This window comes from Cygnus atratus, chromosome 1, assembly GCF_013377495.2.
Source record: "Cygnus atratus isolate AKBS03 ecotype Queensland, Australia chromosome 1, CAtr_DNAZoo_HiC_assembly, whole genome shotgun sequence".
Classification (NCBI taxonomy): domain Eukaryota; kingdom Metazoa; phylum Chordata; class Aves; order Anseriformes; family Anatidae; genus Cygnus; species Cygnus atratus.
This window is the reverse complement of record NC_066362.1, coordinates 57,223,543-57,240,628: the sequence shown is the minus strand read 5'-3', so window position 1 is coordinate 57,240,628 and position 17,086 is coordinate 57,223,543. Positions and strand designations below refer to the sequence as shown.

General features: G+C 47.0%; 1 protein-coding gene across 2 annotated transcripts; it reads right to left on the bottom strand.

Annotated features, from left to right (window-relative positions):
• Window positions 1–343: 343 nt before the first annotated feature.
• Window positions 344–16,341, bottom strand: PRDM4 (PR/SET domain 4). 2 transcript variants are annotated; one of them, XM_050713390.1, is made up of 11 exons: window positions 16,270–16,341; window positions 14,754–14,887; window positions 13,933–14,118; window positions 11,001–11,795; window positions 7,989–8,138; window positions 6,657–6,775; window positions 5,830–5,915; window positions 4,590–4,717; window positions 3,990–4,304; window positions 2,165–2,333; window positions 344–814 (listed from the first exon to the last, which is right to left on the bottom strand). In XM_050713390.1, exons 1-11 carry the CDS (start codon window positions 16,323–16,325, stop codon window positions 508–510), a joined length of 2,445 nt encoding a protein of 814 aa, XP_050569347.1. In that variant the 5' UTR covers window positions 16,326–16,341; the 3' UTR covers window positions 344–507. The 2 variants fall into 2 exon arrangements, with proteins under 2 accessions (XP_050569347.1, XP_035425120.1); XM_035569227.2 differs by lacking the exon at window positions 16,270–16,341 and adding an exon at window positions 15,800–15,895.
• Between the last annotated feature and the right edge of the window lie 745 nt (window positions 16,342–17,086).

Here is a 17,086-nt window from a genome sequence, read left to right as displayed (position 1 = left end):
AGCATTGATGTTCTTTGCTCTGTGCCAAACCACATCCTTCAGTTAAAAAGTATTAAAAAGAAAAATACATCAACTGCCACCAGCATTTCTGTTTGTTTTTCTTACTGTCAGGGCTTTGGCAGTTAAGGACAGTTGGCTTACAGGTTATGGCAATCACTTGACTACATTTCTGGTTTGTGGCTCTTCACTCAAAGGACGATGCGAGGTGTGCCATGTATCCTAGCACTGGATGGATTAATCTGAGTGATTTGGAAAAGAAGTATGCACAGCGTGTGCGAAAAATCTCCGTTCCTCACCTTTCCTTCTTAGCAACTGTAAGTGCATGATCCGTTCTCATTCAGTGTTTTGGCTACAGAGTTTATTAAGTGGCGGTAGTGGGGAGACCAAAACAAAAAGGAAAACTCCTCATTTGACATACGCTGTTGACTGGGGAAACAAGAGTTTTTTTGTGGTGTTTTTTTCTTCCCCATTTTTTAATATCCAAGAAAATTTCCCTCTCCGTTTTCTTCATTTGTGTCCAGTGAGGGTATCACCTGTTGAATAGACTCCATTGTTAATCCTACAGTCTTCGGTCCTCATTGAGTCTATTAATTCCTCCTCGGAATCCTCCTCTTCCTCCTCCGGGGCTGACAGGCTGGATGTGGGACCTTTACATATTTTTAAGTGGCGAGTGAGGTGATATTTGGTTAGATAAGCCTTGGTGCATTTTTCACAGACATAGTCCCTCTTTCCTTCATGTGAGTTGAGATGCTTCTTCAGGTGATTTGTCCTCAGAAACAGCTTGTCACACTTGGGGCACTTGATCTGCCGTTCTCTGCAAGACAAAAAAAAATGTTAGCTTGCTTCTGCAGCAGGGCAGCTGATGCTGTATTAAACAGTGGGGAGGTTGCCAGCATTACTGCAGCACTGAAGTGTAAACGCTGTTGAGTTTTCTCTCAAAAAGCAGAATGTTCACAGAGCCCTTCTTCTCTGCTCCCCCACCACTGGCAAAAGTCAAGCTTTTCGGGTTAACTCCTAGCTGGCGACCAATGTTTATCTTTTCTGATGGTAAGTTTAAAAAGAATTCTGCAAGGTTTTTGTTTGTTTGTCTTTTGAAGTAAGATCAAACCCTCGTTCAGCTCCATGTTTTGGCAAGGACAGAGGTGTTGCCATGGTGGAAGGGTTAGTCTCCCCACTTCCCATCCTGCACAAACAGGAAGAAGAAAAAAAAACACACAACAAAAAAGAACAAAGCTGCTGAGTGTTACAGCAAACCTCAGCTGTAAATGCTAAGTGGAGGATTACCAGACTGCAGCAGTCAAATTCTGCAGATGACTGTGCAAAACACTTCCCACCAGTAGTGCTCCCAGCTCTGGCTCTAAGATCAGGCAGCAAAGCAAGTCTCTTCCTCCCTCCCTCCCTGGTGCTAGCTGCACTGTGCTGTCTCCTAGGCAGCAGGAGAGCAGCAGCAAGCTGATTTGAAGTGCATACAAGAACCAGACGCCGAAAATGAAACAAGCAGAGGGATTAGGTTTGGGTAAGCAGCCTTTAAGGGAGGAACTTGGACTGGGAGTAACTCCAAACAGGATGGATAAAATTCTCAGAGCCAAGGGCCTGGAAGAGAGCTGAGGACCTGGGAGAGCTACAGATACATGGGGGAGGAGGATGGAGAGCTGCCCTGCCCTGCCTGTGGGCATCTCCCCCTACACAAGGGGCAAAGTGCACGAGTGAGGCTTGGGGGGAAGTAACAGGTGGGAGCAGATGCACTCCCCCAGGTGCAAACAGAGTGAGAGACTTCACTAACACCTGGGAATAACAGTATTGAGGAGTTTATGATTTTTCATGTCGTGTTGGGACTCAGAAACAGTGCTCAGCAGAGCACTAAATGTAGACGGACTGACTGACCCCCCTCTTCAAAGTGATGAGCGCTCCAGAATGCTATTTCACAAGACAGGGTGCGTGCCTGGAATTTCCTTTGTCATTGAAGGATTGCAAAAAAAAACCGCCAGAATAGTCCAGCCTCAGCAGCAGGCTAAATAACGAGGCATTCATCCAGACTGACATCTCTGTTATTTCAGAGGATGAACCTACACTCCCCGGGCCAAACTATTTGCACGCTGCAAATTCTCAGGCCGTTAAGCTTCATTATTTACTGCAGTCCCACACATCCCCGAAGACCACTTACTGCGTGTGAGTAAGTACGTGCTGCTTGAGGTCCTGCCTCCGCATGAAGAGCTTTTCACAGTAATCGCACTTCAGATTCTTCTCCCCCGTGTGGATGACCATGTGCGATTCCAGGTGAGCCTTCTGGGTGAACGATTTGTCGCAGAGGGTACAGCGGTAATTCTTCTGACCTACGATTACATACGTACACCCACAGATTGACAGTAAGCAAACAAGCCTGTCCGCTTCTGAAACTTTGAACGCTTCTGAAACACTGAACCCTTTACATGGTGCACGGCCCTGTGCTTTGTCCTTCTAAAAACCCTTGACTGATTTCTCTTCTCCCCAGGCTTGCAGTCATTCAGCCTTCCCTGTAAGTCAAACTTTCCACTGCTTGTCTACATCAAACATGCCTCCTTGTTTGGGGTCTCAAAACATCACCAAGGTACTAGTAAATATTTCAGCAGAGATTCACGCAAACATTTAATAAGACTAGGATTATCCAAGATGAATTCTCGAGTAAAAGTAATGGTAGACACCTTTTTAATGGTTACCATCCAGGTACTGTACATTAGGGCATCCCCATCTCCACTAATTCCCACAGGAACTGTCTCTGATGCCTTACTGGACCCCAAACACAGATCTTGTCTAGAAAAAAACAAGCTTTCTTACCTATCTAACACACACATACAAAGCTCACTGGCTCTTTAGTAACCTGCTTTATCCCATTTTTCTACTTAGCTGTAGTTCCTCCATTATTCTTTGCCAGAAATAGTCCCAAACCCCCACACACCACACATTCCAGACTAAATTTGAATACCACTTGAACCCTATCCCAGTGAGCATTCTGTGGTCACATGTACTCTACATTTGCACTCAAACGGTTCACTACCGCACCCACAGCTTCCTATACTTGACTCGAGTGCACCGAACTCCCAGTTTTACTCCACTTCTAGCTTTGTGACGTGCATTCCTTCATTCCCAATTGCTACTTCAACCCAATTGCTATTTCAAGAACAGAAGAAAAATATCCACATGCCTCTTGCTGGACTGTACTTGCTCTTCACCCTCTCCCCTCTTCTCACCCTGTGTTAAATGCATTTCCTTACCCTCTATCATGTTCTTACACAGCTGAAAAATCTTTCACTGTTTTTTCCTCCTCTTTTTCATTCTCAGATCTTCTGACAATTCTTCCTTTATCTCCAAAGCCCCTAGCGATATCCAAATGCACACAGAAGTCAACAGCATACGCAGACTTTTAAGTTTTGATGAGTGACAGTGCTGAGTTTTATCTACTTCAGTCACCAATTTCGGTCTTGTCCCATTTGCTTAAGATGTAAAACCAAGTAGGAACGAGGGGAGAGGTCTCAGCCCCACAGTTAAGTGTACAACCGTCCCCGTTACAAGCTTGCCAACCCAGTTGGCTGCTGCTCATAAGCAGAAGGGAACCCTTGTTATACCAGAGCTGCCAGCACTGGAGCTGCTGGGAGGGAACAAGGGATTTCTGTCTTCCAAATGAAGCCTGACAGTTCTTCCCAAATGTAAGGTACTTCAACTTACCAAACGCTCTTTTAGGCACAGAACTGAACTATCAGCCAGAACACAGGGCTAACTACTGTCCTACAAGCATGTCCTATCCCATGCCAACCAGAGCTCTCTTAGATGATGCCCAGCAATTAGCTGGGCTCAGCACAGAGATCATTCCTGTAGCCAGTCAGGATGCTGCTCTTAGAACAGGGGCAAGAGCTTGGCTTTATGGACACGAGCTATACCCTGCCAGCTGGCCCAGGGATCAGAGAACAGGTCCTGCCCCAGTGTTTTCATTAGCACAAGTCCCCAGCCCTCACCTGTGTGTATCTTGAGGTGCGTCCGTAAGTTGCTGGGGTCGCTGAAAGCTTTGCTGCAGAAATCGCACTTGTGCGGCTTCATGCCCATGTGCCCCATGAAGTGGACGTGGAGCTTGGAAGGGGAGATGAAAGCCTGGGGGCACATGGAGCACTTCCACTTCCTTTCCTTGCCGTGGCCTGGCCCGTGGCTGCTGCTGTGGCCCTGGCTGGGGAGGTGGCTGTGAATATGGCTGCTCAAATGGGCCTTGAAGTCCGCGTAGGAAGCACACTCCTTTCCGCAGTGGCAGATGTGCACGTCTGGATGTTCGGGGACACCTTTGGGCACAAAACATCGCTTTTAGTGCGGCAGAGCAAGGCCTGACGGGGCGTGAGCATGAGCCATGCTAACACTTTGTGGTAGCAAAGCCAGCTGAAGCCATTTTTCACTCCAGCTCCTTTCAGCTCTTTTAGGAGTAATGTAAAAGAAGACTGTGATGTGCACCACTAGGAACTGACAAGGAACACCAAGCACTCCCAAGTCACAACACCCAGAGATGGCACCAAAAGGCACTTCATGCTGGGTACTCCCTGCAAAGCCAACAAAGACGAGTGCTTCCTTACCGAGCTGGCGTGCGTAGTCCCGACTGTAATAAAAGAGAAGCTCATGTTCAGGTGGGATGTCCCGGGAGGTGCAAAAGTAAATTTTTCCATCGTGAGGATAAGCTACCAGATTCTGCTCTTCCCGGTTCCTATAGCAATAGAGAGAGTTATGAAAAAAGTGCTCCAGAAATATGGAAAGAGGGAAAAAAAACAGAGGAGATTCCTATAAATAGACTACAAGAGAACTTCAGTGCTTGCCAGCACGTTATAAAAAAAAAAATCACATCTGTCACTTCTGCCTTTCTTTATTTTAAAGGAAAGGAAAGGAAAACTGGACCTTGAGAACCAATCTGCTCCACCAAACAAAACTGGTATCTTACTGAGAAAGTTATTAATAAGCATTGGAGTGGGCTGAGGGTAGAGAGTTTAGCATCGCTTAAGGAACTAAAAAAAATAACATATATTTTTCATAATAACCCCCTTACGCAATAAAGAACACATGAGAGAAGATACCAGGCAGGACTTAGAGCAAAATTATCTTCAAACCTAACTCTTGAACACCATTTCCAAGATGTGATAACTCATCTTCTGAGACTGTACCTTACACATATTTGGTTCCCAGTATATGAAACCTGAAAAAGCATTCAGAGATTAAGGGAGATCAAGAACTGACTTCTTGACTCCTGGATACAGGAGCAATGAAAGGAATTGCAGGGGAAACCCATCACAGAGCTATAGAAGAGGTTCAGCCTTCTCACTGGCCCACATGTGGAGCAATATGGAAGCCAGTCTGGATAGTTTTCATCGCAGGCTCTAGATAAAGACTGAAAAGGTCGGCTCTCATGAACCCTAAGAGTTTGGAACTTGGCCAAAAGAATCCAGGGACGCTTTCCTAATAAAGGTCAAAATCAAAAAAACAATCAACACTGTCTTCACAGATGTATCCAAAAGGAATGGGACAAAAGGAAGGCAATAACAAGCTAATACACACTAAGCCAATACAAAAAGAACGTTTAAAGCATTAGCACAAGAAAAATAAACTGCGCAGACAGGTTTGGGGCCGTTTTACTACAGCATGTCTACTGGTTCCCCTGTTACTTTCTCCACAGGGTCCTGTTTCACTGCTCTCCCCTCACTCCAAGGTGCCTGGATAACTCCTGCAGGTCCCTTGGTCCCAAGCTCACGAGCTGTCTGGGCAGCCAGCACAGCCTGCTATGAGCCCAGACTCCCAGCTACTCAGCACAGCATAGGTGGCTCTCACCTGGCTTTGCGTACAAACATCATCCAGTTACATTCATTTTCATCCGTTGTAATGATGCAGAACTCCAAGACACCGTTGTGATAGATCTACCAGGAAAAACAGATACAATCTTAGGATGAAACGCAGCAACAAACACAGTGAAAGACAGTTTCTTCCTTTAAGAGAGGATGTGTTTGACTAAAATGTGCCAGGAGGTCACCATTGCTGCTGCCAAGACCACAGCCCTGTTCTTACACCCTACTTTCCCCTTCACACAGACATCTTGACCTCTCTGCAACCCAGGAGACTAGAAAAACTGTTTATCAGCAGCTTTCCCCACTCACCACCTTCAGCTCCCAGCAGAAATGCATCTAGTTCATTTTCTTCCAAGCCAAGTCTTCTGAATAATAGCATCTGGGCATAGAGTACCTACTTTATTTATATAGATCAATTTTATTTTCTCAACATGAAATGATGGGAAAAAGAAAGCTCTAAAGCAGCTTCCCTATAACAAATGATTTATCACCTGTGGAAACTCTCTATAAACAATACAAAACAAACAAGTGCTGCCTAGAAATTAATATACAATCTCAGCTGCAACTCCACACAAATACTGGAAACCACACGCAGCCCTTTAAAAGAAAAGGCATTAAAGAGGTTCGGTGTAGGTCAGGCCTGACGACCAGCATGTATCACATGATATACAGCTCTGCTCTGCTGAGTTTAAGTGTTAAGCAATCAAACTGCATTAGTTTTTGGTTTTGGCAAGGATGATAATGTGAAAGCTGCTGTGTCATTTCACCAGATAAAGTCATGCCTGCAGAGCCCGTAACCGTAACACCACCGACCTTCCAGATGTGACTAGCTGCTTTGTCTGTCCAGTCAGCCACCTCCAGAGAATGGCTCTGCTGCCCGATCAGAGGTCCAAAACAAGTCCTTACAGGAATGGTTTCTCGTGTCCACACACCTATCAGTAGAAGACCAACATCTGCAGAAATCAGTTATTTAAACAACGAAGGATGCTTAACAAAAAGGTGGGAGGTTTATGAGATAACGCTCCAAGGGGATTATCTAGGCATAAGATCATCAAAGCTTCTATTTCACATGTAGAACACACCTAATGCGGAGACAAGAACCACCACCACCACATGACACTATTGGAGCCGCTGTGTTGTAATTACAAATACTCATTTTGTCTGTCAAAAGCAGGTAATTTACTTTTTAGTAAGCTACAAAACTAAGAGCCTAGCCACTTGTACCAATGTTTTCGTGGCACTTTCTGCAGAAGCAGAAAATACTAGGTTCAGTAACTACATTTTGCCTACCTAATCCCCCGGAATTTCCAGAATTGTTGCTGGGCACTGTTAAGCAGCTTCTGCATTTCTCCCCAGAGGCAGCTGTATTTCTGTCATGGGCAGAGGGATTCCTGCGTGTATATTATTTATTATTAAACATTTATATAGAGAGATCTACATGAACACACTGAATAGCTTTCAGGAATTAACTGGGAACTAGTGGAGCTTGAAAAGAACAAGTGTAATCTACGCTCAACAAGCAGCAACACTAAGCAAGCCAGTAATCACATTCTTCTCTAGCCTTCAAGTCCTTAGGGTATTGCACTGTACTCTTCGACTTCCAGGTGACAATGGCGTGTAATACAGTTACAAGGTCCACATCCAATGACAAGGTCACAGTCTACATGCCAAATGTAAATGGGGGGGAAAAAAGAGGCACTCGTGATCAGTTCTCCAGTGACACCATCCTTAAGACCCACAGGTAGCAAACCAAGCTGATGAACAAGCAGACAGAAATCTCTTCCACTATTTCTAATTGGTATCTTCCCCCAAACTGCAACTGCTGTAGTTTTTTTTTCTTATCAAAGCTGTGCCTGGACTGTTTAGCACATGATAAAAATAAACACCATACCTTGCTTGTGCTTGACCTTATCAAGTGTTAGCGTAACGCTGCGTGGCAGCACCCCTACCGTCTAGCTGAAGTCTAAACAGTAACTGGAGTACAAGAAGCTCTTGCACAAGAGAAGTCAGGGTGATTACGGAAGAGGGAACCACCTCTGCCTTGCAGTGTTTCTTTCCCACATTAAAACCCCTACAGTTTGGGATTTCAGGTGGGGAGTATATTATAAACTGCTGTGCAGAAACAAACAGTCATCTGATTCTTACCCACTTCGGCTCCCATGAGAGACTGCCGGAGGACCAGCTGCTTCGGGAGAGAAAGCCTGGCTCGGCTCTCTATCGGGGTGTCCGGGACAAAGGTGACGGGCCCATGATCCGGGCAGTCCGATGGATATGCCTTGTCACACAGCGTGCACCCTGCAGAGAGGGGAAGGGACAGCAGGGATGAAAAAGATGAAACAGTCCCCGTGGTGCGATCAGCTCCCTGCCGGCATGTTCTAGCTCAGCTCCTGCCAAAGGCTGCTTCTACCTGCTTTAACTCATCAGTTTTAGGAGCTTTTTGCTCAGAAGACTGCGAACCCTACTGTTACAGTCAGGTGGGCACCAACACGTCACTGTTCCTATCAAATTCAGATCAACCACGAGGAAAACCTGTCTTCCTGATGACCTCTAGGCTGTCCCTACAGGAGCAGCAACGGGACAGAGCCCACTCTTCATCAAAACTACTGCAAAACCAGTGTAAGACAGTAAGGTCTTCATTCTACAGTTTTTTTCTAATTTGAACCCACTATTATTCCCCTACGATATCACAATTATACCCCCTTGTTTCCATTTAAATTCAGGCAATGCAGAAATCAATGCAGCAGCTAAAACCTGACCTCGCTGTTGCTTTTGAAGGGCACACTGCAATAAACTCCAAGAGTACACCTTCATGAGATGCCACTGATTGGAACAAAAATAAGCGTCCAAGAAGAGCCAGTATCACCACTTTCTCAATCTGTCATTCAGCATACGCAGTGCCAAAAAAATAAAACCACTGAAAGTCCTCAGTCCAATAAATTCAGGAAAAAGCACACCATAAAACGCTCTCACCTCAAAAAACGATGTCATTTTAATTCTCCATGAATGGAGCAACCAACACCTACTCAGGAAACACTCTCCTGGTAAGTCATTCTTCTTCTAAAGAAAGACGCTCAGTTAATTAAGCAGGATCCCCACAAAGACCTTCTTTGGCCCCTTGATGGCCCAACTCCAGTACAAACACCTATCACAGAAGCAGTCTTCAGCAGGCATAAACAACAGCTCCCTTATTATTTTTTTAAGAGATTTTTGGAGAGAGAGAGATTAGCGTACTGGAATCTGACCCCATACAAAGTGCAGTTCAAGCAACTCTACAATTACAGGCAGGAAGGTACTCGCTAAATTAGCAGGTAGAGCTTACATAAGAATTGCTTCATGTGTGCAAGTGACATGTACGAGTACAGCAGCCACAACAACCAGACCCAAGTAATGAGGAACACCACTTGTAGTAGCTGTTTTTAAGCCTTGCCTACCACACACCACCAGGGAGCTGTGGAGTAGCCCCAGGAAGAGGCAAAAAGTAAGAAATGCAAGTTCTAGGCATGTGACACTTCCACTTGGAAAGGTTTAGGGATTTTTAAGATTTTTAAGATTTTTATTTTTACCTTTTTAAGAACTTGGAGAGAGAAAAAAAAAAATTCTACAGCATATGAATTTCTGCTTCTGTCCTTGCCAAATAATGCATAAAAATCACAGTGATTACTGCTCTGATTCAGAGAGCCATAAATGTAAGCAAAGACAACCAAAAAGTGTCCGTTGTTTCACAAACATTTAGGTCTGCATCAAAGGCGCACTTTTTTCTTCCTATGTCGGAACATGGTAAAAAAGCGTTCTGTAAAAGGCCCTGATTTCTGCCTCGTCAGTGAAGAGCCATCAAGAGGCTCTGAAACAACTAACAAAAAGTTAAAATGTAAACCTTCCCAAGTCAAAGATTATTTTGCAAGTCACATGAAAGCACCGGGCATGCAGCAGCCATTGTAATGTCCTACTGGTGGGGAACGTCAGCTGGGAAACAGCGCAGGGCCATTTCAAGTACTGTGATAAGAAGATGACATACCACATCTCACTGGGGGGAATAAGAGAGATTTCATCACTAGCATGCTGTGTATCGTAGTATTTTGATCATTATGTGTTCAACAGGCAACAGATGTTAGTAGGAACTCCTGAGTGCATCACCTGTAAAACTTTTCCTCTAAGAGCTGTGATTTTACCATAGTCTACAGCCACCTGATTTTAAGCTCTATCTTATCACACAGAATAAAAGTTTTAATTCAAGTGTCTCGCTAGACTGGGAGGACAATGCACTAAACTGCACCTCTCCCATTGCTAGCCAGGCACTATTTCTTTCAATCTCTTAAAACTGTTCTGCAGGCAAAGCTTGTCATAAGACAAGCAGCTGTAGGGCCAGTTCGCGTGCAGGAGCAGCAGTCAGCAATGCTGCCACGACTGCCACAACTGCACATAAAAGCTGGCCTTATGCTTCGGTGGCAGGAAGCCAGACAAGCTGCGGCTGGAAGTTCAAATCTCCATCCCTGTGAAGGAGAACTTCACGGTTCTCAAACACCCCTCCTTCAACTACAACAGGATAGAGAGAATACAATGTCCAGTGCTCCTCTTTTCCTAGGAGATCAACTAACCTGTGTACTGAAGTCCTTTGGTGAGAATAATTAGAAATATTAAAAACTTCCCTCCCTCTCTGCTCTTTTTTCCAGTAGGTCCTGTTGAGAACAACATTTTCATGGTGATTGTTCATGGTTTAATAAAACTTTTACAAAGTCACGCAACATTAAACTCAACAGCTATGCCCACCTGATGAAATGTACAGCTTGTGTTTGTCTTTCTCTTTAAACACAGCCAGAAGAGTCATTTGTGATTGGACTTTAAAAAACAAGAGTCTCATTGCAAAGGGCAGTACCAGCATACCCACTAAAGGCATGAGGCTCATAAAGAGCTAAGCTTCCAACCTGAAGGCAGCATGAGAGAGGGATACAAAGAGAACAATGTGAAAACATCCTATTATGTCTACGAGTTGGAGGTTAATCGGCCACTGCAGATGTTCCAATTTTTTTTTGGACTTGTTAAACAGTGAGGTTTCTTTCACCAAAAATCTGTAAGACTGGCAGCAAGAGTCCTGCCACCCCTCCAGACAACGGCAACGTGACAAGCCCAACCCAAAGAAAGCGGCGAATGCACACTCACATATGGTGAACAAGGTTGCCATGTTCTCCTTGTTCGAGTTGGAGTCTTCCATCTGCAGAGAGGACGGTACGAAAGCCAGATTGTCTGCAGACACATCCACGTGACTTGGCCCCATGGCTACTTCCTGATTTATGGAAGACACCGCCACCGGCTCAAGGCTGAGGCCCACTTCGTGCAAGGCTACCGAGTCCAGGGAAGCTAGGTTGTGTGAGGTAGAGAGCGCCACGCTCACAGAGTTGGTGCTCATGGCCACAGTATGAATGGAGTCATTTAGTGTGCTGTCCGATATCCCCGTCACCCGCCCGGCGATGTGGTCGGGCTCCATGACGACGGGGAGGTCCAAAGTGCTACTGTGAATGGGGATGACGCCGCCGTGCCCCACCGCGTCCGACGCCAGGTTACTTCCCACCGCGTCTACGGTTAGAGGTTCGTGGCTCCGGGAGCCGTTGGGGATCTGCGAATGATCCCCTGCTACATCGTCCATCGTAAGCTCCTCCGTCATCCCGTCCGTGGAGATGGGGCTGGTTACCCTCGACACGCTCTCCATGGTGATTGTGGTATCCAGCGCTACCTCGTGGCTCTCACCAGGATGCAGGTTTTGAGCACCGTGCGCGCTGACCGAGCGGGAGTCCATGGACACGATCCCTGGCTCCAGCCCCACGGTTCCACTGGGCTGGTAGGGGTCTAGGGCTGAGGGGTTGCTGGGGACCGACAACGCTGAATTGCTGTCAACGTTTATAGTGTTGGGATGAATGTACTGAGGCGGAGGTCTGTCAGCCAAGTAAGATAAGATACCTGATAGAACGAGAGGGGAGAAGAGAAGAGGGTGAAATGGCATAGGTTTTCAAATCCTACACAAAAATACCCCATCGCTGCAGAGTAGTACATTCAGACCTAAATTCCTGAAGACACGCTACTTATATTATGGCCAATTAAAACCCGCTGACTCTAAAACCGTACTCACAAACATATGGCAAGCCGGCACTCTTGCCGGACTACCTTTTGACAACAAAAACAGAGCTTCCACCCAACAGAGCAAGTCTCTAGTTATGTGTCTCTATCTCTCTGTCAAAGAGCCAGGTTTCTGGCAGCATTTAAGCTAGGCTCTGAACCAGAAAGGGGTTCTTCACATTTTGGGCATTACTTTTCTTTCTTGAGAACCAGCTCAGAAAGGACAACGGAGGGTTTCTAGTAGCATCTAACATTTGATAAACCCTGTTTCATCTTTGCTAGAAACAGTTGTCCACGATACATCCTTTTTTGCTTAGGTATTTAAGTTTTAACAATGACGACTTCCTTCCTCTGAGACTAAATGACACATCTGCCCATCTCAGAGCTCTTCAGCTGCAATTCTGAAGGACCATGATAAGGTCTCTCAAAGGTATCCTGAGTCATCTGCTCTCTTTCCTTAGATGAAAAGCATGCTTCTTCTCCTCAAAACAATAGCTTGGTTAAATATAAATTAGAAACCTTAACATCTTTTCTGGTAGTTCTGGAAAGCTCCTCAACGTCAAACAACCTCGGAACTTAAGATAAAAAGAAACGCTAACATACATTTACATAGTACCAACTTCTCCTATTAGACAAAGCTGAAAAATCTTTGGAGGAAATTCATCAGCACAGTCAAGTAAACACTACTTCCAGTGGAGACAGAGTGATTTTACAGATTCTGCAAGACCTGAGTCAGCATGTTTCTTTTTGGCCTTGAACCCTATGAGCCATTTGTTTCTGTAAAAATTTTCCATTCAAACATGTCTGTTATTATAAGCATGCAAGTACGGTTACTCTTTCTGCAACACAACCCCATGAAAACGGCTAAGCCAAGAAGTTAGTAATAAATGGATGGTTTAATTTAATCAGCTGCATCAGACATTTCTGTAAGCAGTGGTGCCCTGTCGCTTGAACAAGAGAATTTTGAAGGCAGCAAGATGACTGACAGAAGAGCCTTAAGAAATATCTGACCAAGCATCAAGTGGACTATTAAAAAAAGCAAAAAAACAAACAACAAATTTCTGCACACATTATTCCAGCTCAGAAGAATGGCAAATACCTTTGGCCCTCAGATGCATTGTCTCCTCCTCCACTCTTTGCCCACAAAATGGGCAGGCATGCAATGCAGTAGGAAAGGTTACCGCTAAGCAGTTGGCAAGCCCAGCCACTAGCTGTCAGGCAGCTGGACGAGAACCGGGCTGCTGTATTTCATTTCCTCATCCAGGCTGAACCAACAACACTCACAGGGTGACCTTGAAGTTTATCTAACCCCTTCCACCCTGTCAATCTTAGCTACAAAATGAAACAAGGTCTACGTTTAAAGCTGGAATATCTCTGTCTTGATATACTAACATGTAAAATGCTACATTTATACTCCAATATGCCTGCTATAGGGGAATCAAGATAGAAATCAGTCCGTTAGGCCTGTGGAAACCAACCTTGAACAAAAATGAAGAAAAACTATGCCATGGACTATAGGGGTGGGAAAGAGCACAAACTCCTCTGCCAACGACTTGTTCAATTTGAGCTCTGAGTTACCGTAATCACTACGTGTACATCAAGTGCTCCTTCAGACTACAGGAGAACAACAACAAAAACAACAACAAAACAGCAGCAGTTTTCAAACTACAACAAGCCATTTGAGATCAAAACCAGTCATGCCTTGTTTTCTGGTATACCTTAAAAGAAAGCAGCAGGAGGAGTAATAAAAGGTTCAGTTTAAATAGCAATTGCCCTGCAATTCTCTTCACATACATACACACACATATAACAACAGAGATCTGAAAATGAAGGTGTGTCAATGACACATCGGACTCCAAGAAAACTCAAGAGAATTTACAGCTCTGCTAAATATTCAGGCTTGGCTGCTTCAGGACAGAAACCAGATGGCTCTTGAAACAGTTTCCTTCTCTGTTCCCACCCATCAGCACAGACCACTTACCAGGTAGAATGTGTCTGAAATAGCTGCTCTCCAGGTGAGGGTATGGTGGTGGAGGTAGGGTGTAGTTTCTCTCTGGTATACCACACATCACTCCTCGATCCCCAATACCCATTGGGAGCATCAGAGACAGAGCAGAGGGCAAGGAACTCAAGGAGGGGCCCAAGTTTGGAATCGCAACAGGCAAGCCTGGAAAAGAAAATGCTAATTTAAATTCCGTGGAACTACTTGAGCTTATAAACAACCACACTCACAAAGAGGTTACCAATTCCTCAGGAGCCCACTATGGAAGTACAACATGGAACTGTCAGGGTAAGGCGACAAGTTTCAAAGAACAGATCAGTTATCACAACACGGAGAGGTATGCCTGAATGTGGCTAGATCTTTTGAATACATTATGCAGGGTCTGCTTCTACTTCCCAATTGTAATTAACTTCTGTCTGCCTCCCCTAAAAGAACACCTAGGAAAACAGTTTTGCTGTACAGGTGAAAGACCATCATTTTCACCTGAGTGAAGATAGACAAAGATGGAGACGGATTTGCAGTGACAGGCTGTATTTCAAAGGACTCTGCTATCACCCACCCACCCAGCGCAAAACACCCCATTAGAACAAAAGGAGACTCCCACTAAGGCATAAGCCCAGTAAGTACACATCCCTTTTGTCTTCCCACCTAAAGGATGGTTTATGGTCTGTCCTTCTCCATTTCTATATCACCTAATTACCTGCTGAAGGCATGACTTTAGCTGCACAGCTATAAGCTTTCACATGACAGTAAAACACACAGCATCAGCTGCAACACCCTTAGTGGAGCTCTGCCCTTACCTGGTGCTGGTATGGCGTTGTGAGTGGGTGATGCTGCCAGTCCCAAGTGGCTCCCCGAGACAGGCAGGGCATTGCTCACAGAGGACGAGGTCAGCTGGTCCATCCCTACAGGACTCAGGTTCATTTCATTCATTCTGGAGGGCAGGGAACAGAGAAGGGAGGTCAAAAAAAGAGAGAAACAGAAGCAAGAGCATTCCTGTTTACTGACTGCACTGTGGTGAAGAAGGGTTGAGCAAACAAACTCAAACTCAGATCGACATGTAAAAGCCTTAGAAAGATCAGCATAAAGCACGCCAACCACTCGGGCTGTGACCACACCATGATCAATGCGTACTTATCATACTTGAGAGCAATGACCAAGATTAAAAAAGACGGTTCTAAAAGACAAATCTGACCAGAGCTTTTCCTTCTACATACAGACAGCAAAGTCTCATTCCTTCCAGTCAAAGCCACTGTGATTAAGTATAATGAACGCTGATCAGTTTGCAAGCTGACTGTCACAATTACTTGGACAATGGTGTCCCACTTGTACTTCACGACTTCCGGGCTCCACATTCAAGTCCAAAGACTAAAACATGGGGACAGGAGGCGGGGAAAGATCCCTGGAAATTGGTAAGGGACACAAAACCCCTAATTCGCCATCATCCCAGACCAGGCCCGCAGTGACAGGCGTCACCTCTGCAGACGAGCCATTTTAAGGAGTTTTGACAGGCTGTCTCAGCCCGCTCCTTAAATGCATTTATAGTGAAGACCGGTGCCGTGGGTGCACGGCACACGAGCAGCAGCAGAGCTGTGGAAGCTGCAGGCGCTGCCCCGCACCGCTCCACGGGGACAGCGACGCCAAGGAGCCGCGCTCGCCCCCTGCCCCCGGGCGACTCCCCACGGCGACGCAGCCCCAGCACCGCCACCGCCGGCCCGAAGCGCCGCCGGGAGGGCCCCTTGCTGCCGCCCCGGGGAGAGGCACGGCCGAGCCCCGCGCTGCCGGGGGCTCTCCCCGCTCCGCACCCCCTCGCCTCCGAGCCCCGGCGGGACGTGAGGCCGCTCACCTGCGCTGCGTGGGGCCCGGCGCCGGGCCGGGGCCTCTCCCGGCGGCGGAGCGGCCGCGGCCGCAGCCGCATCAGGGCCCGCAGCCCCGGCCCGCCGCCGCCCCTCGGGCAGGCGCCTGCCCCCGCCGCGCCGCCCGGCCCCGGCCCCGGCCCCGGCCCCGGCCCCAGCCCGGCCGCAAGCGCCGCCACCGCCGCCTCATGGGCGGGGCCCCGAGCGGCGCGGGCCCGGCCGTGGTCGGAGGAGGAGGAGGAGGAGGAGGAGGAAGGAGGAGGAGGAGATGGCGGCAGGAGGGGGCTGGAGCCGCTTCCGCCGCCGGGCGCCACATCCAGGAAGCGGCGGCGCCGCGGGGCTCGGCCTCATGCCCGCGGCCCCTCAGCGGGCTGCCTTCCGCGGCCCCTCCGGCCCGGCCTCGCGTCCCGAGGCTTTGGGATGTCCCCGTTATCCCCCACAGCGCTCCCGGCCCTCTCACCGCGCTCCCAGCGCTGCTGCCGTGAGGGGTCTGCGTCTTGTGGCCTCTGGTACCATCTGCACAACTTCCCGAGCTACCTCCTGGAGAGCTGCTGTGCCTCCGGCATCTCTGATTTATGGCCCAATGCTGCACCGTTCTGCCAAAGGCTGCGTAGCAATGGTGTCTCTCGATGTGTACCAGTAATACTGCACCTCACGGTCACCTGTGGCACATGGACATTTGTCACACTTGCTCAAATCAGTGCACAAGCTGCTTAAGTACAGGGGTGAACAGCCGTTTTCCCAAAACACCATAATATGCTTCTGCAATTTGGTCGTGCCTGACTCCTAAGTGATGCCCCGTGATGCAGGCCTTGATAGGACGTCTGCACAGGGGGAAGCTTAAGGTATTTTTCTGCCTGCTGCCTTGTGCCCTAAAAAAAACCTAAATGTACAATCTGGAAAGATGATTCCAGTTCAGTACAAAGCAATCAGTTCTTTAAGGGGTGGAAACAGCCTCTCATTTGGCTTTAGCTGTCTGAAAATTAGACACCTCCACGCTCTCTCTGCAGGTGAAGGAAATAGCCTGCCATACAGAGTGCTTCATCCCATCCCGAGGTCAGTGGCTAAGATGTGTGAGCTGGATCCCCCGTGGAGCTGTCTCTCTGTGTCTGTGGCCTGTAACTGGGACCTATGTGATTGGTTTAAACCAGACACCTAACTGCATTTAGGTGAAGTAAGTCCAGGCCTCTGTCATCCGTGACCAAAAGAATGACATCTTTTAGAGCACTGCATATGTGGGAGTCTCTCATGTTCTCCACTAAGCCAAATAATACTCT